Genomic DNA, 24,541 nt, shown 5'->3' with positions numbered 1-24,541 from the left:
CATGTTTTCTGTTTTGTTTTCTGTTAGCTTTGTTTTTTTGTGATTTCATCAAATTATACTGTTTATTGTTTTTCTGTTTTTCTACAGAATAAGGAGAGTAACTTTTACTCCCCTCGTACACGCAGTTTTCATATAGTAGAAAAGTGTCAAATGCTGGCGATGCGGCTGTACAGATGAGCACACTACGTAGAACATAATATATATGCACCCATCATGACCACGCCTTTCAACATCTTTGCATTGCTTTGTGACGTTAAACAGCATCGATCACTACCAGTTCCATCATGCACTACCCCAGTTATCCCCATTTTTATTGACCTTTATATTGACTTTTGACAAGTGTCTTTCAATTGTCTTGGGCACACATCGTTCATAACTTAAACCTCTGTCACACAAGCACGCAAAAACTCTTTTACCTAAGCGGTCCTTTACCGAGTTGAAAGACCTCTAATTAAAAGGAGTTGCGCTGCAGACACACGGCGCGGGCGATCTCCTTTTATCGTTTCCTTCCGAACACGCTATGGAAAGCATGGCGCTAGATTCTGAAACAAAACCAGTTAGAATAAACCAACGTATTTCAATATAGAAATTAGAAACGTACTATAATATGCTTGTTTTAGTGAATTTAGATACAGTTTATTCGAAAAGGTTAAATTAAAGAAGATTTAATAAGGTAGCTTCAAGAGTCTTCGCAGAAGTAGCAAATTTTACATGTTCGTCTAGCAACCTTGGGCCACTGTTTACATCGGAGTCAACATGGAGGTCGAGAATATGGGGGACTGCACGGACACGAAGGAAAAAGTCGAAATAGCATGCATTTTGGCAAGGATTCTTGCTGCAGAGAGCGAAGCAGACGCCGCAAAGGCAGTCAAAGACCGTATTAAGCGGCAGTTGCTACTCAACGGGTGTACATTTTATGCCTTGGCGCTTCCCACGAGAGTCTGCAACCGATCGACGTGGGCTTTCATCCGCCACGAAAAGTGGTTCGAGGAGACTGTGCCTCACCTCGGTGGCCACAACTTCAAGCAGTCGTTTCGAGTGAACCCCTCAACGTTCCGGTTTCTCGTGGAAAGTCTGCGCCATGTGCTCGAAAAACAAGTTACCAACATGCGTGACCCGATCACTGCGGAAAAGCGTGTCGCCATTGGCCTCTACAAATTGTGCTCTTCTGCCGAAGATAGAACTGTGGCAAACCTCTTCGGCGTTGGGCGCTCATCCGTCAACGTCATTTACAGAGAGTTTTGCGCAGCTGTTGTCTCTGTGCTCGAAAGTGACTGGATCAGAATGATTACTGAAGAGGAAATGCCTAGGCACATCCAAGAGTTCGAAGCCGTGTGCGATTTCCCTCAAGCTGTCGGTGCCCTTGATGGCTGCCATTTCCCTATTTCGCCTCCAAAGAAGTACGCCACCGACTACTACAACTACAAGGGTTGGTAAGTGGCCACGATTTAACTTATTTCATGTAAGTGTTCTGTTTGGGCCCATTTTTATAGTAGTAAAAAAAAGTAACTGACTGACCCATATTTTATTGCTAAGTAAAATGTTATTCAATTTTACCAGCAGCTCTTAAGAAAACGCGTAATTTGGTTCGCAGTCTTGCAGTGTTTAGCAGCGACAATTTTAATGCGACGACGAAAAGAGTTCTCCGCAGGACTGCAACTCCTATACGATGTAGAGTACGCTAACAGCGACCGGTTGTGGCATTATGTGAAATAATGTAATCCGAGCTGCACTCACAGCTATTAATAAAAGCAAACTGTAAAATCGCATCACAGTAACTAAAGGCAGTGAACTCAGCAGTGCCATGCTGCACTAACCTTTATTCACTTTGCACTTTGTTTTTTCTTGCAGGCACAGTATTATCCTACTAGCATTGGTCGACCACAAGTATCGATTCAGATACTGCAATGTCGGTGCCCCAGGACGCTGCCACGACGCACATGTGTTTGGTGTTTCACGGCTGTCGAAGATTGTCAACAGTCCCCTTTTCAAAGCACCTGTTGCCGCAGTGGGTACCACAGCAGTCCCACCGATAATATTATGCGATCAAGCATTTCCACTAACCCCAAACCTCATGAAGCCATTTGGACACCGAACTGTCATCAGTGAAGCTGAAAGGAATTTCAACTGTCATTTATCTGGAGCAAGGAGGATAGTTGAAAACGCATTCGGAAGGCTAAAGGCCCGGTTCCGTTTCATTGCGAAAAGAATGGAGTGTTCTGTTGGCAATGCCCGTTTGGCTATACGAGCATGCTGCGTGCTCAATAACATTTGCGAGCACTTCAACGACAGTGTCCACCCACAGTGGTTAAGTGAGGTGCAGCAGTCCAATGCTACATTTCCACAGCCATCACGCAGAACAGAAGCTGAAATTGGAAATGCATCCGCCATCAGGACAGCACTTGTGGAATATTACAAGCGAAGGAACTGAACGCAAGAGTCCCAAGAATCAGCAACAATTGTGGAACACCATGTCAGTTTTTACTAAAAAACTTCAACATTGCATCTACAAGTTTCTCTTGCAACTTGAGCCCCTCTTTACGGAGATCCATTTCCATTTTGTGCGCATCAGCAAACTGCTCTCTCTGCCGTCGCTGCTCCTCAAGCATCCTTTCTTGAAAGTCGCCAGCCGGTTGCCTTCTCTTCCTGCGGGCACATTCGGAACTGCCACTTGCGAGGTTCCTGGATTCAACCTGTTGTACTGGCGACTCGGAAGGTGAACAATCTTCGGCGACGTCTTCACAAGAAGCAGAGCCGGAATCAAGCATGTCGAAGATCAGCTGCGTTTGAAGAAGGGATCCGAAATACATTGACCACATTAGTTGATGTGTGAAGCGGTAAACAATTAGTTCAGGGTTTTTACTTGCAAGAGAGCTGCCTCTCCTTGCGTGTATGTATTCACGTTTTTTTATTTTAGAGTCTGCATTTTTTTTATTCTCCAAACAGCGCACTGCCAAGCTTGCAAAATGAACAGCGCGTGAGCACAAGCAGAAATGAACCACAGTATTAACAAGAGCAGTCCGCTACACTGCAGGGTTGTGCAGATTATGGGCTTGGCAGCACAGCTGATGCTACATTATGTCTTGAAATTTAGTTGACTGTAATAAAGCATATATAGTCTCCACTATGCATTTCTTACTTCTTCGACGGAGGCAGTGCTGCTTGTTGTGCTCTCGCTGCACCCAGCCTCTTCCATTAAAGATGTATCGTGAACAGGCAGGGATCCTAGAAACCTATGGACTTCGGAGAAGAATGGCCAGCTCGGCGGTGATGACCCTGTTGTCATGTGTTTCAGGCAGCTCCTGGATAAGAAAACGAAAGAACTAAAATTTTATATACTCAAAATGTAAAGATATACACAGAGCAAAACGTTTGCCGATAGATACAAACGCGACTTGATGGTACAGAAAGCCTGAGAAGCGAAGGTAACCCTTTTTACTCGAAAAAATTTAAAGTTTCTCATGTTTTCTTGTCTGAGAACAACGCTTGCGCATGGTCCGAGAAAAATGCAAACCGTAGTCACATCTGCAGAAATGAAAACATGCAGACGACTTCCTGCTTCGTATTATATGTTGCCGTGAGAAGGCGTACAATATAATGTGAAATGCGCCTGTCCATAAGTTAAGGTTCCCGTTATCTTGTGACGAACGAAATCATGCTATTGACGACCTGCGCGGGTTGTCATTCTTCGCCGCATGTGAAGGCGAATTTGCGTTTACTCAGACCGACTCGCACTGTAAAGGAATTGCAGAAACAGCCTTTAGCGCGTCGTCGACTTTCGTGTGTGCAGGGCGCAGTTCAGCCCTGCAAAATTCGACGCTAGCTGAAATGAAGGGTCTCTGCCTTAAAACCTTCGTTACTACGGCTCCGTCCGCTAGATTAGGGTTCCGTCGCTGCCTACTACGGAAACAACGTTCGATGCTGAGGTCGCGACACCACAAACGAGAGCTTGCAGCTTGCGACCACAGCCTGAAGCCGCTTCAAGGTAAATTTAGCGCTCACAGCTTACTGCTGTGCTTTGTCTTACCTGTAGGTCTGTCCCAGGTTCTCTATCTTGCTGTGCACTTGCGCCTTTGTGCGAGGTACACCCATGCTCGTCAATGCTTGTGCAATGCCATCGTAAACGCCTCCGTTGTGCTTCTGCGCACGCAGCGAGGGCAGGTTGTCTTCCCATAACTTGATTAACGCCCAGGTGTCTCTCTCCGACCACTGTACCCGCGGTTTTCTTTGGCGTGCCGGAGGCTGTTCGTCGGTACCGCTCGCCGTAGCCATGGTCGCAGAAAATGGCGCGAATTTGCATCGTCTGTTAGCGTCACGTGATATTTTCGAACTGCTTACGAGAGTGCCGTGCAAAAAGTGCAAAACTGCGCCTACTTAAGGTTCAACGAAAGACAAAACCCTTTTTTGTGATGTGTACACTTGAAATAAAAATGCACTTTTGCTTCGTTTCTTTATTGCATGATAATTACTGGTGCCCACTGCGTTGGAGGCTACGCCTTTCCAGCCGTAAAAGAGATCGGTGATCTCCGGTTTCGGAAAAGACCGCTTCTGAAAAAGAGATTAAACTTTGGCGTGTGTCTGCGGATGCAACTCCTTTGTGTGAGATGTCTTTTTCTTCAAATGCCTTTAAAGTGCTCGTGTGACAGGGGTATTAGCCCTCGATAATCAAGCAAGCTGTGCGATGCTGGACAAAGTGGCGTTAAACGTTAAGCTCGGCACGCTTAACGGAGTTCCAATATCCCGAAGAGACCCGCCTGAATACGTCGTTTCGCCAAGCTCTTCATGAAGCTGCACAGAACTTCTTGACACACGCACACAGGCGCCTACCGCTAATACGCTTATGCGCGCGAATGCATGTGCTAAATAAGCCGGCACAAAGTGTCTGCTCTCTCCTTTGATCACTAGCCTTCTAAGCTGCTAGACAGGCTAATGGGGCACCTTGCGAGCTGAGTGCTCTGGAATGGCCACGTTGGCTATACTCGCGCCTCGGTGTTTGTTTTCGGGCACGGTGGCAAAACAAGCTCCAAGTTGCACTTCCTCTAGCGGCTGAACCTTTCTGCGCTGGACGGGAGTCGGCGATAGGAGAACGTACAGCCAAGAATAAAGACGTTGTCTGCGCGGAAGATGCAGTGAACGTGAAGCTGCACGTAGGGATGCACATAAACCTGCAAAAGAAGGCCTGGAAGTGTCACGCATGCAACAGCGACGACGATGAAGAGGAAGCCTGCTTGTATTTCTCAGGTGAGGAATAGCACAGAGAGAGAGAGAGAGAGAGAGAGGTTTGTCAGTGTGTAGGCCAGCTGGCGTATATAGACCGGTTCTACTGGCGTAAGGGGGACAAAGGGAATAAAGTTGGCAGATGAGGAAACTACACGAAATAAAATAAATAGGAAATAAACTGCGCACAAACGCGATCTAGCTCATACAAAGTTTATCTCTGAGTCCACATGCCCAAAACGTTTAACATATGAAAAAGCTCCAAAGCAAATTTGTTATGCGCACATTGACAAAGTAACGGAAATGTCAGAAAAGCACAAGACCAATACGCAGGCGAACAAACCAACAAAGCAGGCATCACTGATCACTTCCTTTTGTGCCGATTAAGCTCAAAGGAACGAACAATCCTGCGCCTGCACAGAAACAATTGCTTACTTCTCTAAGTTTGAAACAAAACGGCATGTTCTCCTGACATGTGGCAATGATGTGATACACTCGAAAAGCCCACACCGAACTTGTCACGTCTGCATTGCGCGTACATCGTCGCGCACCTATAGCTAACCCTGTGAACGCCCGAGGAGCTTACGGCTCTGTGCTCCACAAAGATTAGTCATGCGACAAAGCCACGCAAAAGTGCCGCGCAAGGCTTACCCGAGCTCGCATTTTATTCACCGAGTGCTCTGGGTAGAGACAGTAATGATGTCGCCGTGGGATTAGCAACGCTGCAAGTATAGATACTCTTGCGTTGCGTTTTGCTAACGTCCTTGCATGCAACTATACAACAGTGAGTGACATACGCGACTGAAAGATGGTTAATCAAGCGGGGAAATGAGTATAAATGAATGAAGAAAGGAGGTGTTCCGAAAACGGGAGGAGGAGGGAGAATAGTTTTTTTGCGACATCTTCATGGAAGCAGTAAGTGAATCAGTGTTGCGCTCGAATGCTCTCAAAGCCCAGCCAATCTGATTTCATTTCCGGGTTCGGGAAGTTAGCAGTGGAAGCCAGCACAACTCGAATTAGCAATGATTAAGGCAAGACAAACGGGAACCATTTAATAACGATAAATGAGCGAAGTTAAATATAATTAACGCTTGATTGTTTATGGTCATGTGTGTGCCTGGGCCCTTCTTTGGGCGCAGATGTTTGTGATGTGTGTTTGCCGTGCTTGTGTGTGAAACTGTCTCACTGTTGATATAATAAAATAGAATGCCGAGTCTCTCGATCAACTCAAATTCCCGATTCAACACTTCTGCTTTCATTTCCAGTTCTTTTCGAGTGCAGGTACTTGGCACAGTAGCAGTTTTTTCTATCTCGCAAACGTTGATTTTGCAGACGCGTTTCGTTGCGGTCTGTCAGGGAAGGCACACGTATTTTCAGGACATTTATATTTGCGAAGCTGCTTTTTATTTCGCTCCTACGCGCTTAAACTTACTATCTCTCTTGACGAGCAAAGGGCGCTTCCTACTGCCAGGTAAGTCAATAAAAATAAAAATAAAAGAAGATAGGCGAAAGAAAACATGATGCCAAATCCTCTTGGATGTAGAGCAGCCGTCAGGGTGCACTCTCATATAAGGCTTTAGTGATTATTTGGTGTAATGTAGTTACGAAGTTAGCTAGATTACTCAGCCTGACTCAATATGTGCCTCTAACAACAACAACAACAACAACAACAACAACAACGACGACGACGACGACGACGACGACGACGACGACAACAAACCATTCCCTCCCTTTACTGCCGTAGTGGTGCAATGCCAGCGGGGTAGGCTCATAAGGAATACTATGCCTATTTGAAAGACACAATTTCAAATGCGATGGTTATCTCAAAGCTAGTCCTAGAATATTGTGTGGTAACTTAGTGTTTCACACGTTACTGGCAGGAACGGATTCATTCATGGCTGTATAAACATTGTTCCATCACTTCTGCACTGCTGGCAATAAAGCATTTTTATACTGAACGTATATAGGGTGTTCCACGTAACTTAAACTTTACAAATATGCAAATGTCATGTAGCTGGACAGAAACAAGATAATGTTCTTTGCCGTCGCTTGTAGATACTCAGGTTATTTTTTCCATTCCGCCTAATTACATAATTAGTCTTAGTCAGCTCTGTAGTCTGTGTCCCTCCCTTCGTCCTGTTGTTTAGCTCTGTTTACTGCTCGTAGTCTTGATTAATTAATCAACTGCTCAAATGTTATCGTTACATGAAAAGTGTCAGTAAGAAAATTGTAGAGCAACATTAAAAACTCCAGATACACCTTTCTGTTGCTCAATACCTGCTACATAAAAGTGTTTTTCCAAGCATGAAAGAAGCCCGCGAATACACGCAAAATGCTTCGAGCGGCCGGTCGCGCGGCAGTATCGTGTGTATTGGTCGGCTTTTCTCATGCTTGAAAAAACACCTTTATGTACAACGTGTTGAGCCACAAAAAGATGTATCAAGAGTTTCTCATGTTGCTCTACAATTTTCTCACTGAGACTTTTCATCTAATTACAATATTTAAGAAGTTCAATTATCAATTAAGACTAATTGTGTAATTACGCAGCATTCGAGAAACAATTTGAGTGTCTGCAAGCGACGGCAAGCAATATTGCCTTGGTTCTGTCCAACTACATGGCATTTGCGTATTTTTAAAGAGAGAGAGATACATATGTTATAAGGGAAAGGCAGGGAGGTTAACCAGGCTGAGCCCGGTAGGCTACCTTGCACTGGGGAAGTGGGAAATGGGATTGAAAGAGGAGAAGGAAGAAAGAAGGTCACAGTCTCCACTGTTACGCACACAAGCGTACACCACTGAGCCAGTCACATACGGTCATACGGTCATACAGCACCTTTGTGGCCTTGCACAAAGCAGATGCACGAGGCCAAGGGCCCAAGATCTCCTCCTCTGTGAAAGGACGGCCATCTAAGTGTTCCAAAGCTGTTCAAAGGGCACTCCTCTCGTCTTTGCATGTAGGGCAGTCCCACAGGATATGTTTGGTCGTTTCTTCGACACCACATCTGCTGCAATCGGAACTGTCCGCCATTACATTTAGGAATGAGTAGGCGTTTGTGAAACACCTGCTCGCAAGCGGCACAGTAGCGTTTCTTCCCATCGGTTATAACCAGGTAAAAGTTGCAATGTCATATGCGGGTCCATGGTTGGTGAACTCCACTGTGTTCCACTTTGTTACAGTAATAGTATGGGCAAGACCGCTGAGCTGCCACGCTGCATCCGTTCTCGACAATGATATCGAGGTGCTTTCACATACATCATGTGCCTCGCGGGCAGCTTTGTCCGCACTTTCATTGCCATGAATGTTACAGTGCCCGGGTAGCAACTGAAATACAATGTCATGGGCTCCGTGCACCGCTTGATTGTAGCGTAATAATTTCTCTTCTACCAATTGTTTAGCGTAATAATATCTCTGCTACCAATTGTTCATATGGGCTGTGGCGCAGAGGTGATAAGAGTATTTGCGGGGCTGCCTTTGAATTACAGAATATAGCCCAGTGATTTGGTGGTTGTTGCTGCACATGTGGCATCGCGCTACGAAGGGCGGAAAGTTTGGATCCTGTCGATCTTGTGACGTGGCTGATCTTTTCTTGCAGGTTGACGTCGACGGAATATGACTACCGCACCAGTAGAGCTGGTCAAAGTCAAAGAGTCATATGTATAAACGTGAACTCGATTGGAGTATGAACCATGCAGTAGATGTAGAGCGGCTTGATTCAGGGCACAAGTTGGCAAGCCGGACTTATTTCTAACTCCTGGAGTAAAAAGCCGCACTTGTGGCTGCCGAAGACACCATCTAGACGAGGTGATCTTGCTGCAGGTGTGAAATCGGACGCAAGAGAGGATCGGTACGACGGTACAACGCCCAAAAAAGTTGCACCTGGCCTACTTTCCCAGAGAGAAGCAAAGCGGTCGGTCTGAAGTCGGGAAAGGTGCCTAAGATGATTTCTAAGGGTGCCTGTAACGATATATGTACTGATGGGATGCTCCTTGGCGATGGCAATTGTTGCGGCTGTTCAAGCGCATCGCGGTAGACCCAGACAGGTTTTAAGCGCTTGAGCTTGCATGCTCTCAAGCACTCTGAGATTTGTCCTCCGGGTACCTGACAGCACCGGAGCACTGTAATGCAAGAAACCCATGAAGAACGCGTTGTACAGTTGAAGCATAGAATGCACCAACGGCCCACATGTGTTTCCAGCTAAAGTTTGGCTTAAGCTAAGTGGGAAACCCGGTATATTGACCACACACACAGTTACGTATGTCGGCTGAAGTGTGGAGCAGAGCAATATAGTTAGCTTGGATAGGGCGTAAGCGTAACAGTTGAATTTAGTAATCTTCCCAACAATTGTGAGAAAGTTACGTATTGCCCGCTCAAGGCACTGACTCCTTGGATGGCACCAATTATCTACGCGTGCATCAGCACCAAGAATAAGAAGAAAGTTCAACTGGACAATTCCTTCTCCCACCCTCCCACTTAGTCATCCCGCAGGAAAACTCTTTCGAGGAAGTGCTTCAGTAGCTCTTCAAGTTTATAAAATATACTATGTGAAGTGAACAGTGATGTTTAGCCGTACTTGTTAATAGCCACCAATCCCTTGATGCAATAAAACTGGATGCACTTCGTGGAGTAGAGGCATCGTACCTTTACTGCAGTCTGATGGCCTGTTTAATCAATTGTACCAGGGCTTCGGGTAAATGAGATGCTTCCGCTGCATGCAATTCGATGGCATACGGCAGTAACCCCTAAAAGAAGAAAAATAAAAGACACGAGACGCTTGGGAAAGCAACTGCCGGCACGACTTCGTAAGCCTCCTCCAGCTCCTTCTCTTCCATTGAACGATGGTTTGCCACCTCCCCAGTAACTATATGCATATCCAAATAGTCTTTCGAGTGCTCTTGTGCGGTCTCAAAAGACCGATCTTGTTCGAATGGTCGAAAAGAAAAATACCGGCACCATTTGGAAGGTACCTTCCGGTAGCCGGACTTCAGATCAGAGCTTGAAAAGGCGCTCCCGCTATCGTCGTTGGGGCAGCAGAGAAATCTGGGTGGTTTCGGGTCACGTGACCCCACTCATTACCGTGGTCACACTGGCAAAGAGAGACTCTTGCACCATTCACGGTGACGACGATTATCATTAGAGCGCAGTCTTGTATACTATAATTATCATCCACGAACGCCCCCTTGTTTGACATCAATACGAAGGGGGCACGCCTCTGGTGAGAGTGCCTCCGGAACAGGTCTGCTCTGATCCGGATGACCACTCAGACCGCCCGAAAATGTCACGAGTAGTACGCTTCGAGTGACCAGCAAAAGGCGCACTTTCGTCCGAAGGCGAATCATCGATTGCGATAGCAAAATAGTAGAGATGCAGCTATACAAAGTAAGGATTGTAGTTTTATCGTCCGTATAAACTTATAACCATTCGCTTATTGACTAAATTAACAAGCATGGTATGAGAACCAACAAACAAACATGAACACATGACGCCAGATAACCGCGTACACTCGCTGTCAAAACGCTGGCGTAAGGAAGCGCTGCAGCAGCAGCGAGCGAAGTGAGCTTCGTGGTGTCTATTCCTTCAACACAAACTGAGCGGCGAGAACGCAGCACGCGCAAAGGTATGAGCCGTCGGCACAGCTAGACTCTGCCCTTAACGCAGATCACTTTCGAGGTACAGCTCGCGCGACCGGGCAATACCCTGTAGCTGCCAGAGAACAACCCCCTCCCCCTCTCCATCCCCCAGTGCCTCGCGCTCGATGGGAGACTGCACTTCCTCTCCGCTTTCCTCCCTTGTGTGCGCGCGAGATTGAGCCGCGATTGTCGGCTCCTCTCGCACATTTTCACTTTCACATACAGTATACGTAGCGCTGCGACGTTCTTATCACCCTTGGACATTATACGGAACGGCGACAGCGATGACGACAAAAATGCACCGGGAGTGTCCATATACAAAGTGTTATCGCAGTAAACAATAGAAGTAATGGCTTGCTGGAAGTTGTCATGTTCCTCGTGCGCACTGCCGTAACTTCTTGATTCTTATATTCATGTTAGCTTCAAGTCCCTATTTCATTATCGGCGTTAGTGTTTAGCAGCAGTCAGTTCCTGGAGTTCTTGGTGAGAACGCGTTCGCGCTGAACGCAAGGTAGCGGCGGATCCGGAAGCCCGTAAATTGTTTAGGTTCTTCATTATACGCGTTACTTGGCATTATGACTATGCGGCTAGCTTGTGGCGCTCGGCATAATATCAGCCGTATGTATGATGAAACGGCCCACAATATACACAGTCACAAATAAGATACGCTTTCTTTTGCCACGACTGTCCCAGTGCTCGCATTGTGATGTCGAAAGTGGCCGCAATACTACTCAAATAATTTCTTGGCACTCGCACTACAAATGAACGGCCGCATCGAGCTACAGGGATTTCTCACGAACTCGTTAACACCGCGCCTGCTCGAAAGGACTGCGGACAATGCACAAGGAAGTGTCACGCATACTTCTCAGATTCCTGTGAGAGATAGGACTGCTTGACACCCGGTGACGCATCTGGTGCGAAAAGAGACGCTCCGGCAGAGCAATTGCTGGACACGTTTGCCGAGTTAACCCTGCCTAAAGCAGAATTACCACCGCCACCAACACCCGCAGTTTACGCTCAATGCACATTCAACCTAGGTAAAGCAAGTAAGCAAATGAGAACCCGACTCGCGCCACTATAACCAACGGCAATTAACTCCGAGTGCACGGAGATTCTTTGTATAACAGCGATGGTATCAGTTTTCTGGGTCATTTAGTTCGAAGCGCATGTGCGGAGGTCCCCGATATCGAAGAAATTAGGTAGACCGAACAATAGACCGCGTCCACCAGCGTCGACGTCCAAAAAAGAGAGGGTCTCGGCCGCACGGCGATGACTTCGCGGATAAAAGGCGGCTAATGACCTAACGGCGTGGCCCAACCGTAATTCAATAACGGCCGATGTACGAAGCGGATGTAAGTAACGTGTTTATCCACGGGCATCCGCAGGAAGGCACACACACACACGCCGCAGCTTCGTGTTTCCATTTAGGCGTTGCGCGGCTTTAAACAGTTGTGCGGTGCACTTCCGAGCGAAGGTGTTTACGTAGCAGTGACAGCGAACGCCTGATATGAGAAAGTGGCGCAGCCTAGCACCATGTTTACACATTAAAAGCCAGCCCTCGCGAGAGCACGTGTGGAATATATACAGCGTGTCCCAACTCTGAAGCGCAGAGTATTAAAAAAACGCGTATCATATTGCAAGACCAATGTCAAATGCATAATGTTAACAGTTCACAGGTATTTCAACTCGACTGTGAACATAGCAATGTCATTTGTTTTGTTGGCCAAGATGGCCAATCTTCTTTTAAACATCGGGGCACGATATCTGGGACATGGCGGTATGCATCGGCTGCGAGATGCTGGCCTCTCGGCGGACTGGAGATGTGTTTCTGTGTATTCACTGGCGGGGCCAATTGATGTCGCCGTGAGCAGGTCATTAAGACGCGTTTCGAGCAACCCTTGATGCCGAGATTGAATGTTGCGAAATTAAAACTAATGTTTTGCTGGCGAGATTTGTCGCCGCAGACTAAGTGTCCCACTGCGATGTTTGGCTTTGAATCCTCCTTGTTCACGTTACTGAGTGGCCTGGTCAGGTCCTAGGTATTATTAGTACTTTCATTTCGAGTACGTCAGATCCTGCATATGAAGCTCGGACGCCCTCATGCAGAAAATATTGCATCGCGAGAAAAACAATGTAACACTTATGTAACACCGCCTGAAATGGGGGCCTTTAAGGAAATAAACTGAACTGGAATGAACAAGGAGGGCCCAAATGCAAAGCAGACATGAATAAGGACGAATTTTCAATATTAACAGCGCTTGTTTCATAACAACGCACTTTCTCGCATAATTTATTAAAAAGAAACAACTCCTTTTGGTTTTCATGGGCCGACACATTTAGCACGCGTCTTTGACATAAAAACAATAAGCGCTCTCTAGCTCCCGACGAAAGCACTCAACTAGTTTCCACTATCAAAAATGAGTGATTAGCTGCATCACTGTAAAAACAGCATCAGTTTTTGAAATCTATGCAAACAACGCGAGTCAAAATTCTCAAGGGGAAACAGAATAAAAGGATGTGCACATTTGATTTTTTTCTTCCAGTGTCTTTGCAGCAACTTTTCTTGACGCGAATGTATACAATACCATTTGAGAGGGACGTAATCGTCATTGGTTGCGATTACCTATCGGGAGCATGTATTCACACACGCACACACACACACACACACACACACACATACATACATACAAAAAAAAACTGAGTTCTTACGCTAAAACTGTTCGCCAGAGTAGATTACAGCGAATCTTGGTGTCTGACATATATCATTGGTGAAGGCGGCCCACCAATGGTAAACAACACTTACGAACGAGAAGCTTTATAAGTTCTGCTCCTGATTTAGAAGCTGTCTAGAAACCATTAAAAGAATACTACATTTCAGCTGCCTATCCAGACGGGACGGCGAGGCGAGGTAGTTATAACGAGTGTCCTTTATGACGATACCCTACATCCACCTCAAATGGCTAGTACAGCCTCCGAGCACGATAGTAACATGAGTATGGTAGCTCGCACCAATGCGCCGCGTATCGCTCTTGCGACGTCGGTGTCTTTGTATTCACTGAGAGCTCTTCCGCCAGCCAGAACGCTCGGGCACGAGAGCGCAGCTGCGGGGATGCGTACCACGAGCGCTTCGGTTACGTCGAGGACGGCACAAACTAGGAGAACGGAGGGAAACCCCGTCTTTCCTTTGTCCGCGAAGACAATGGGGCCAGATCGCCTTCTCTGCATGCGCGCCTGGTCGACGACCCACTGGAGGAGACGTAAGCGGCCATTTTCAGAAGAAGTACACGGCAACGGAGGCAGCAGCTGCAGACACTGAGGCGGTTAAGGCCTCGAAGAAGGGTTCGGAGGATGAGGGCCTCTAAAACGCACCCATCAGCGTCGCATTCACGCGTTCACGTCGACGTCGCGGCAGTTTGGCTACGAAATGGAGCTCGATATCAGTTCCTGCCAGCGTGTTTATAAAGGAAACCACGCGAGCGGAAAGGGAGCGCTGAAGGACGTGCCGGTTCTTTGTGGGCACTCGCTTTAGCTTTCGTACTAAACGCGACATGCAATGCGACTATTCCAGTTTGCTGCCTGTACCACATCCCTTCTTTATTTATTCTTGTTAGGATCCATCCGTTTTAATCAGTGCGATGCATCCAATATTCGATCGCCTCTCACACCCTGCAACGGTATTGGGAAAGCGGAATGGCGACATCAAAGAGACGGTTAACTGTCGGATAGGCGCAAGCGTTGTGGTCACTGGCCAAACAAATAAAGACATAAAAAGACAGACAAAATGTTGAAGGAACGTCGTTTCCGGGAGTTACGCGTTGTTTCATAACTACAGTATATAGTATAACTGTAGTACAGCCATCATGTTCACATGATTGAGAATTTCGCGACACATCATCTTTTCATCTTAGAGAGAAGTGTGAACAGAATAAAAAGAACTGGGGAGACGCTTAAGCTTAGCCTTTAAGAGCAGAACGCGATAACATTAAAGGGCCCCTGACTGCTTCTCATGCTGTCGTTTTTCACCACATCCTCAAACATACAAATGCATCTGGTCGTTTCAGTTGAATGAACCACCACACGCATTTACTTTAGGCTAATTACCTCAATCGTAATTAACATGCTCACAATTACCATGTACGCATCAGTACGTTTCTCAAAGACACTTTACCGTGAGAACACAACCTGCTTATGGATACATCACTCATACACACACATTCATTTGTCGAAGTATAATGAACTACCTCAACACTCGTATTCACTTAAGTCTAGCCTAATATTAATTAGCGTACTTTTAATTACCATGCACGAAACGGTGCATTTCTCTAAGACACTTTACTAAGCCAAAGACACACAATACATTCACAGCGACCACCTCTAACACGTTTGGACCAACGAGCCTTCATGGTCGTCTCGCATTCCGAAGGTCCTGGGCTCAATTTACACCTAAACGCCAATTTTGTTTTCCGCTCAATTACTTTCCTTTAGTTACAGAAACCTCTTTCAGAAATTTGGCGCCAATGCGAACATTCGTTAACCTGTTTACGAATTTTATTAATTGTTTACTTCTATCGGGAGTTTACGCTCACGTCCAACTTACGGCCAGTGAAGAGTCAACGCACGAACACCCACGACGCTGGATACTTCGCGTAACGGGACACTTAAAGCTATTGCTTTAAAACATACATCGACATTTCCTTACCCAGTAAGTGTACTTCTTAAAAATTATAAAAAAGAATAGTGTACTGCACATGGCCGCCGAAATTTCGCTCTCTGTGAATGATGCACCCGTGTACCTGGCGCCTCATCGTAAATGTATCGCCTGTGATAATGTAATCATTCTGTTACGTTAACTTTAAGTTTTGTTACGCTAACTTTAATAGCTGTCTAATTCGTTCCAGCGGCTCTGTGTCTAAGCTATCATCAAGCTCTAGTAGTCGTGAGGGGTACACGATAAAAAAGGAATAAAACCGAGAGAAAGGATTCCTCGCATTACAGAAGTTCCATTCTTATTGCGCGCTAACTACCGCATATGACCGTTTCTGTGGAGGCCTTCGTTCCCTACCGAGGAGGCTATTTGTCCCATCCTCTTTTGAATGCGCTATCCTATACATACCATGAATGCGACTAAAGAGAAACAAGACAAAGTTAAACTAGGCCACGAACTGACGCAGACATGCGTACAACGAATTCTTAGGGTTAACATATACAGCACGAGAAAACGAAGTGATTTAGACTAAGGTTGACACAAATTCTCTTGCAGTGGATGCTCACAGTGGCGTTTCCGCCTCTGGGATGTGTCTGACTGTGCGGTTTAATGGCTCGCACCGTACACCGTCAACAGCGCCTTGCAGTGTTTTCCGACATCAGCCTGCGCGCTTTCCGCGAGTGAAAGTGGGCCTCCACAGTTTATAACCCAGAAATGGGCCAGCACCTTTTACGGTGGTGTTTACGCGACAGCACAAAGTTACGGACGACCAGCCGATGGCCTGAGGCACGGTCGCTGCAAGCAAGGCTAGTTCGCAGACACAACGATTCTTTTAGGGCGACCACGCGCTGGAAAACGAGTTCAGCGGCCGTAAACCCTTTCTGTCCGTCTGTACCTACATGTGCTTCTACTCGCTTCGCTTCTCTATGAAAAAAGAAAGTGTGGGCTCATAAGAAGTACGTGACCCACAATAATAGACGCGCAGGGATCGGCTCCTGAAGACGGTGTGTTCAAGCATGGTCTACGAATGTTAGAATCACCCATACGAAATGATCTCAAGATCTCTCCCACTCTCTCGTACACAAGCAAATAGAGAGATAGGGAGGGAGATGTCCTCGAAAGTTTTCTTTTAATGACATTGAAAGAAAGGGACGTATTCATCCTCTAACTGTGATGTCTACTCTGTTTCGTGTAGCAAGAACAATAGCAACAATAACTAAAAAATATGTTGCAAGAAAACATGAAGGAACAACGGCTTAGGGTAAAAAAATTTACAGCATGCATTCTTATACACACATGAACATACAGATATAAAAGATGAGAACATATATATAATATATATATATATATATATATATATATATATATATATATATATATATGCATGCAAGGCTGGCTGCGATGAAGTCTGCGATGAGCTGGTGAAAAATTAAACGGACGAGGAATAAACACTGACAACATAAAGGGCGCACAAAGATAAGGCAGCCAAAAGTGAGCTTCAGCGTAGAATATAAGGAAAACAAACAAACAAACAAAGGAATATGGCACGCCTAACACGCTACAAGTGCACATAAATACAAAATAATGAAATTGGGTTGGAGTTACATAGCCGTTACTATGCGGTGCGGCATCTAGCACTCGTTATGGACTCCTGTGTTTTCTAAGAAACATTCGAGCGCGTTCAATGGTTTACGCCGTGGTGTCTTCGGTGGTGAAGGGTCTAGCGACTTCGCGAGTGAGGACAGTCGGTGAAGATTAATTGTTTAGTTCTTGTTCCATAGCTGCCGTCATTGGAGAGAAAGGTATTTATTACGAAAGAAAAGCTGAGAGGTCGGCTTGAATCAATGTTGTGAGCTGCTACTCGGTGTTGGGGGAAGGGGAAATCGTGTAGAAAGAAAGAATACGGAAGACGTTGGTTATGAGGATGAAGATGGTGGTGAAAATCTTGCACGCTCCAAGACCCTTCCAGGTCTCTTATACAGTCCGGTCTCATACAAAAATTTGTTGAGAGCCTTCAGATTATCAGGCTGATGACGATGATCAGGCGAAAGTCCCAATAGAACATTTTTAGTTAATGATCCAACGACAAATTTGACAAGATGTCTGTCAGCGATTTTCTCAGTACATCAAATCGCGGGCAGATACACAAGGGGTGTTTTGTCGTCTCGGGAATACTGCAGGTAGCGTGTTTGGGGCATCCGAGGAACAGATCGCGAACATCCTCATCTAGTCTGGACGTGGTTGTACATTATAGTAGCATGAGTCTCACGCCTCAAATGACAAGGGACCATTTTAAATGTAAGTGACATACCCTTTGACTAAACGGCTCCACAGTGGCATCTATCTTTCAGACATTTGCAGGATTACCAGTTACACTTTCGTATTTGCCGAAATCGTTATAGTGATTTTTCAGGGTTAGGGTGATTCGTTCTTTATAGGGTGAAAAAGTAAAACAGGATGATAGTATGACTATAGATTTCATAAGTTTATTTTCTTGTAGTTAAAATTACAGTAAAGAACCATTGTTTACATTTTGTTTCAAAATGTTGTTATACCAACTCGCCCAACTTTCCATGCTATTGCCGACGAACTCTTTAAGCAATCCAATACAGCCCAGAAATACAATAATAATATGGCTGCCAAACGAAGACTTGCTTTGTCAACGATTAGCGAAGATCAGGCTTTGAACGGTTTCTATCAGCGATTGATTGGTTATCGTCATTTAACGTGGCAGGGAATGATAAATAAAGGTAAAAAGTGACTACAGGAGATGCGGCAAAGCGGACCTCCAGATTTATTTGCTACCCAATGCTCGGTATCGCCGCATTATCGCGTTCTGCTTCATTTAAATGTGTGTTCTGCAGCGTGGGTACGAAACTACGACCTAGTGTTCTACAGTGTTCATCACAGCCACAGAAACGCCCTAGCAGGGTTTACTTTATAATGTTTACAACGTTTTTTTACCTGTCTCAGAACTTTCAGAACTTTGAAACGCGCAAAGCGTACCATTAAGACGGGCATGCTGTATAGAAAACGAGGGTATGTACTCACAAGAGATGTTATAGAGGCTAGAAGTCTTCGTGAGAGAGCACACAAGCCAATTGTGACACCGGACGTATATTTACCGGAAATGGACGGCCAATAGCAAGCAACACTTATGAAAAAAAAATTTTCTGGATCCTTTACATCTTCTTAACGAAGTAATTGGGATCCGCCGTGGTTGCTCAGTGGCTATGGTGTTAGGCTGCTGAGCACGAGGTCTCGGGATTGAATCTCGGGCACGGCGGCCGCATTTCGATGGGGGCGAAATGCGAAAACACCCCTGTACTGAGATTTAGGTGCACGTTAAAGAACCCCAGGTGGTCGAAATTTCCGGAGTCCTCCACTACGGCGTGCCTCATAATCAGAAAGTGGTTTTGGCACGTAAAACCCAATAATTAATTGAAATTAAACAATTGAGCCCATATTCACCAAATTTATTGCGCCAGAACTGTTCGTAAGAAAAAAAATTAAGCCAATCCTGATGCAGGACATATCATTAGCGAAGGTGGGCGATAAATGACAAACAGCACTTACGAACGAAACGAACGACACCCCTCCCTTAGATCAGACTACATTTCAAAGCCTTTCAGTGTTAACTCGGAATTCTTCCCACGAGTCTATCCGCTGCTTTGTTTGTTGTGGTCACCCTGAAAGTTAGCTAGCGGCCATGTTCTATTTTTAGCGATCTGAGCGCCTTCCTCTCCCGTATTGAGCGCAGCACTGGAAACCGGGTCCAAATGTGACCATCAAGAAGCCTCGTGCCATCTTTTTAGAACATCTGAAATTCAACACAGAGGCTTCCTCACCTTCCCACTTGCCTTAATGACGCTCGATCGCTTCGTTGGCTGAATGATGCTGCCTTGTGGAGAAACTCCGCTGCGATGCCAAAGATGCGAGCACCCTCTCATTTGATTTCGGGATCCCCGTCGTGCCCGCCGACTTTGCGCCCACTGCAATTCACGCACCAATTGAATATTCGCGCTCCCGGCGTTCTGCAAATGTTATGAGCACCTTTCTTGCCTCTAACTCAACAGACATGCAGACAGAAGGGCAGTGGGCTCAACTAGACTAGTGTTCTGGTACGATAGATGTGACACAACTCGTCTTTGTGACCATCAGGTTTGCTTTTGGTTTGGTGCCTATTCATATGGTTTAGCCTACCACATGCGATTGGTTATGAATCGAGCGGCAGTAGGTAAGAAGAAGAAATGCTAAATGGAATTTAGTAAATTAAGAAGGAGATAGTAAATGAAGACTAATCGCTGTTATCAACTCTAGGGCAATGTTATAAAATAGCGGTTATCAATATTTCTTTGTTTCTTTAGGGAGAAAAAAGATTGATGGAGTTATCATGACTTCATGACTGAATTATCTGGTTGTTCCGCTTACAAAATTTAATATGGCACCACATACGTTCCTATTGTGCTACCTTGTGGGTCGACACCCCAAGAGATAGTATAAGAGGAAGCATAAGGCCAATTCCAAGTTGGTGAAGGCGACTATCCAGAAGTCGTTTTCTTTACGTGCTGAACCTACGACATTCTGTAAATAAATCTTCCATACTTTTCGGTTAATTGGAATAATAACTTTGACGGAAAGGAGCCAAACCGGACCTGTGGGAATAAGAATTAAGCATTGCTATTCGGTAGCGCATTCTCGTAAACGAAACACCAAATTGGAGGAAGAGAAAGAAGTGCCCAGAGCTTACTGGTGCTCTGGGCCTCTCACTGTTATGCATTTTATTTTACGTTCTTGCCATTTTCGTGAGCCATTTCATCAAGGATGAGCAAGATCATGTTCCCACGACCACCTGAACAAGGTCAGTCGTCTACTTCATCGCTCATTTTTGGACGACGTGCCTTCGGAAGCTCGGACCAGCTCGATTCCTGTGAGAGCTCAACGCCAGAAGCCATGGACTCTGACAGCGAGTACACCGTGGTCATGGGCCGCCGTATGAAGAAGATGCGCCGTATGTCGACTGAGGCGACTTCATCACATCAGAGTGAGCAAGAATCCTTCATGGTTTCCTACGTGCCGCTCTCGACGTCACACAGCATGAACTCCCTCAGCAGGCAGTTTCTAACCGAATATTTTGAAAGTGTGGCCCCTGGGCAAATTAACGAGATCAGGATCAACGCTCGCAAGAACATCCTGACAATAGATGTGAAAAATTCCGCAATACTTGAGGAGTTAAAGACCATTCCACAGTTAAGCGCAATCCCCGTCCGCTCCTTTATTACTTACGGGAAGGAGACAACAACTGGAGTGATTTCCGACGTGGAGCTTGAAATCAAGCATGCGGACCTCAAGAGTCTTTTGCGGTCATCGGTGCGCATTCTTGAGATTCATCGCTTGGGGCACTCCCGATGTATCAAGTTAACGTTTGCTTCTTTGACATTACCAGCGTCTGTCAAAGTGGGCTACGTTATACACCGAGTACGACCATTCGTTCCGAGGCCTATTCAGTGCCGGAAATGTCACAAGATAGGACACGTGAGCGCTGTTTGTAGAAGCAAAGCCACCTGCTCGCGTTGCGGCGGAGAGCATGATACCACCGACTGTGAGGCGTCCTCATTTAAATGTCCCAACTGTACTGGCTCTCACGAAGCGACTTCGAAGGAATGCCCGAAGATGAAACAGGAGGTTCGTATTCTTCGAAAAATGGCCAGAGACCACTTTTCACGTAAAGAGGCTGCTCAATCTGTTCGCCAAAGTGACCAACGCTCGCGACAGAAGCATCACAAAACCATTTCAGGAGAACTACCTAGCGTGGCACAGGTACCACGACCACCTCTGCCTGAGCGTGCATTGAGGACGATAACGGCGTCAACTGATAATTCAAGGTCGACGAGAGCACGCGGCAAACATTCACCTCCACCGGCTGATACAGACACGGAATGGCCTTTACTGCCCTCTAGGCCCACGGCCATGCCAGCGGGCACTAGCGATCCTCTGCGCCATGAAGCCAAGAATTATAGGGCCAATGAAACCGGTGACACTACGGGCAAGCAAGGAGATGAATACAATGAGAAGGAGAGTGTACAAAAAATGCTGAAGCACCTAGTAGAATCAATGCGCGTGATTCTCGGTGGTCTCGAGACTCCGGCCGCTAAAAGTGCCCTACAAGTGCTCGCCGTGCTAGAGCCGCTTATCACAGCTCTTTATATGCTATGAAGATTTCGTTTGGCGCTTGTGCTGTTCACGCAGGGGAGGCCCACACCAGTTTCGTCCTAACGCCTCTATTTTTAAGTTCAAATCGGTGACTACAGATTTGAGGCGAAACCTGATTGTGGCTTCATGGATGACATTTGTGAATGTTTAATGTTTATCATCAGAGTGCTGAACTTGCTTTCATCTTTGCGCATCCCTCTTGCTATGTCATCATCATCCCTCATCACATCTTTATGTCCCCCTTCCCCCTCCCCCTGTGCAGAGTAGCAGGCTAGAGCACCTTAGCTCAGGCCGACCTCTCTGCCTTCTTTCAATTAAATTATCTCTCTATCTATTGCTAGTTAAACACCATCTGCTGTACCACGAGAATCTATGATCGTGAAATTGGTGCTATTTGATACACGTGATTTGGCATATTCCTCACGAACAGAAAATTTTTTGAAGCCTTGCAGCGGTGATCTATGCCGAGCGTCGTAGACTTCTCAGCACCGTCACCATGAGAGTTCGTGAAATGTTCGCGTATGATCTCTTCCTTCACTTCTTCTTGAATGACATTAGCGCTTTATTGTTCACTAAATATTCTGCTTAGTGCAGCAAGCATTCTTAGCTTGCTTTCCCTACTTCTGGCATGCTGCTGATGTCTACTATATAGCACCTGAAATATCGCCCGCAGAACAAAAACGGAAGAAAGGTGCAAAGAAAAAAAATTGCACGCCCGACTAATAAAACACAGAACGCACGGACTTCTACCTGACAGGATAAGATATTAAAGTTTCACGCTTAGAAATCATGTCTCTGCGCCACCTATGTAATCGCGCGTGAGTTCATTCCAAGTTAGATGTCCTGAACCCGAATTATGCAGTGCAAGCGGGATAAAATTGACTGCAGTTGGGAAGCCACGCTTAGTGAAGTATTTCTTGTGGTTTTCAAAAGTGTAGACGTTGTGAATTGTGGTGGCATTGCGACTCATTAATGAATGAATAATGTTTTATTTATTTATTTATTTATTTATTTATTTATTTATTTTCAATACTCTCATAGCTCGCAGGGAAGTAGGAATGGGATAACATGGCATGGCGTGTATGTGATAATGCCGTCAGCATTGTCAGCCTACTCAATCACTAGAGATTTAAACATGCCTTCAGTAATATGGCGTGTCCCAGTATTGCTTGAATACTAATCCAACTATCATCGAATACTGAAAGCTAAAAGACGCAACAAACACAGAAATGTACCTGTGCGTCTGCCTCCTTGAACGAACAAAATGTCAGAATATTATTTGTGGATCGTTCTTATTCCCTCATCTCTTCAAGTAAAAACATTTTAAATATTCTTTGTTCCTGCTGCAGCTCATACATGTCAGAAATTAAACTAAGAGAGTAAGTAAAAAAAAAGAAGGGAGAAAATATAACTTTCTGTATTCGGTTTCAGCCTTTTTACTTCTTCGGTTTCTATGAGATTCCTCATTTTATTTTTGTGCGCTCCAGCTGGTTTTTCACCACTCATTCGAATGTGCAATCAACCTAATGTTTGAGCAAGGCTACATATATCGCCACTAGCTTCGCGTATCCAGAGGGGCTAGCGTGAGTAAAGAAAATACCTGTGGACGGCCGCTTAATTACCATGCAAAAACGTTTTGCGAGACATTCAGAGCGTCAAGCACACATCAATCGAACGGCGCAGTGACAGCCTTACGGCAGCAAACTTCTATTAGTGTCACGAGGGCCGTGAACGTAATAATGCAAGTTCGCACAAAACACAAAAGGAAAGAGAACAAATGCAGTAGTCCCCTCACCAGGCTTTTCAAAGCAAGTGTGCAGGCAATATCCTGATATTGCCACTATGTATTCATGAACGTTTTTCAAAGTTAAAGCTACACTATTCTGCGTAGGCACGGCGCTGCACGGATGCAAAGGACACCGAGTAAATATTTCACGAGCGAAGTAGGCGTTTGCGTGTCATACCGCATGTGCGATATTTTGCTTTCGAGACTTTCCAAGCCTGTCGTTTATTGCGCGCACGCGCGCAGAGAGAAAACACAAACAAAAAAACTATTATAGCACTAAAAATAGAATCGCTAAGTGTATGTCAGCAAGGCTAAACTACAGACAATCGTTGGTCATATTGTGCGCACACGGTGTAAACGAAGAAAGAAAAGAGCAACGACATGAACAAGAAAAGGAATGATATAACCTCCAACGGCTATGATAGACGCTGTACTGTGAACCATCTGTTCAGTCTTGACCCTCCCTACACCTATTTACGTGTGCTTATAATTTAGTATTTCAGGTGCACCTAAATATGAGCAGGCAAGCCAACTTTGTATTTCGCCTCCATTGAAATCCACCCACGGCGGATGAGAATCGCACCCGCGACCTCTTGCCCAACCGCACAACGCCATGGAGCCGCTGAGGCTGGGTGACCAATGCAGCTCGTGAAGCACCGTTTTCTGCCAGTGCAACATAAAACGCCATGCTATTTAGTCACCGCGGCAGTCCCCCCTCTTCCTAGAAAATGCGGCGCAGGCAATCAGCATGAGCGCGCTCTTTATACGACACGGCGAGTCTCACTGACCAAAAAAAAATTTTTTTTTAAATAAATGCGCGGCTTCTTTTAAGTGCTGCGTAAAATTTGCAGATTTCGAGCTCACGGTAATCATAGTCGGCAGTAATTAAAAGTGGAAGTAACTGCAGAAGAGCGCGCGTATTAATAAGGACAGGCGCAGGAGAAAAAAAAAATAACGAATAACTTGGTTTATTGCCGCCAGCGAAGGTATAG

The 24,541-nt window shown here is 45.7% G+C and overlaps 2 protein-coding genes across 2 annotated transcripts; one reads left to right on the top strand and one right to left on the bottom strand.

The window, feature by feature from the left end:
- The first annotated feature begins 389 nt into the window (after nucleotides 1–389).
- On the top strand, nucleotides 390–3,124 carry LOC126522783 (uncharacterized). Its single transcript, XM_050171584.2, has 2 exons — nucleotides 390–1,433; nucleotides 1,852–3,124. The coding sequence occupies exons 1-2, from the start codon at nucleotides 757–759 to the stop codon at nucleotides 2,429–2,431; spliced, it is 1,257 nt and encodes a 418-aa protein (XP_050027541.1). The 5' UTR covers nucleotides 390–756; the 3' UTR covers nucleotides 2,432–3,124.
- On the bottom strand, nucleotides 2,460–4,659 carry LOC126522784 (uncharacterized). Its single transcript, XM_050171585.3, has 3 exons — nucleotides 4,028–4,659; nucleotides 3,140–3,302; nucleotides 2,460–2,780 (listed from the first exon to the last, which is right to left on the bottom strand). Exons 1-3 carry the CDS (start codon nucleotides 4,270–4,272, stop codon nucleotides 2,475–2,477), a joined length of 714 nt encoding a protein of 237 aa, XP_050027542.1. The 5' UTR covers nucleotides 4,273–4,659; the 3' UTR covers nucleotides 2,460–2,474.
- Between the last annotated feature and the right edge of the window lie 19,882 nt (nucleotides 4,660–24,541).

This window comes from Dermacentor andersoni, chromosome 6 (genome assembly GCF_023375885.2).
Source record: "Dermacentor andersoni chromosome 6, qqDerAnde1_hic_scaffold, whole genome shotgun sequence".
In the NCBI taxonomy this organism is placed as follows: Eukaryota; Metazoa; Arthropoda; class Arachnida; order Ixodida; family Ixodidae; genus Dermacentor; species Dermacentor andersoni.
Note: the sequence above shows the minus strand (reverse complement) of the source record. Positions and strands in the feature narration are given on the sequence as shown.

Bases quoted from the DNA above. Each gene is read 5' to 3' on its own strand.
- LOC126522783 (XM_050171584.2), top strand. From the start codon at position 757: ATGGAGGTCGAGAATATGGGGGACTGCACGGACACGAAGGAAAAAGTC. The intron at 1,434-1,851 runs GTAAGTGGCCAC...TTTTTCTTGCAG, and splicing joins TACTACAACTACAAGGGTTG to GCACAGTATTATCCTACTAG.
- LOC126522784 (XM_050171585.3), bottom strand. From the start codon at position 4,272: ATGGCTACGGCGAGCGGTACCGACGAACAGCCTCCGGCACGCCAAAGA. The intron at 3,303-4,027 runs GTAAGACAAAGC...TTTCTTATCCAG, and splicing joins AACCTGGGACAGACCTACAG to GAGCTGCCTGAAACACATGA. The intron at 2,781-3,139 runs GTAAGAAATGCA...CTTCAAACGCAG, and splicing joins GCACTGCCTCCGTCGAAGAA to CTGATCTTCGACATGCTTGA.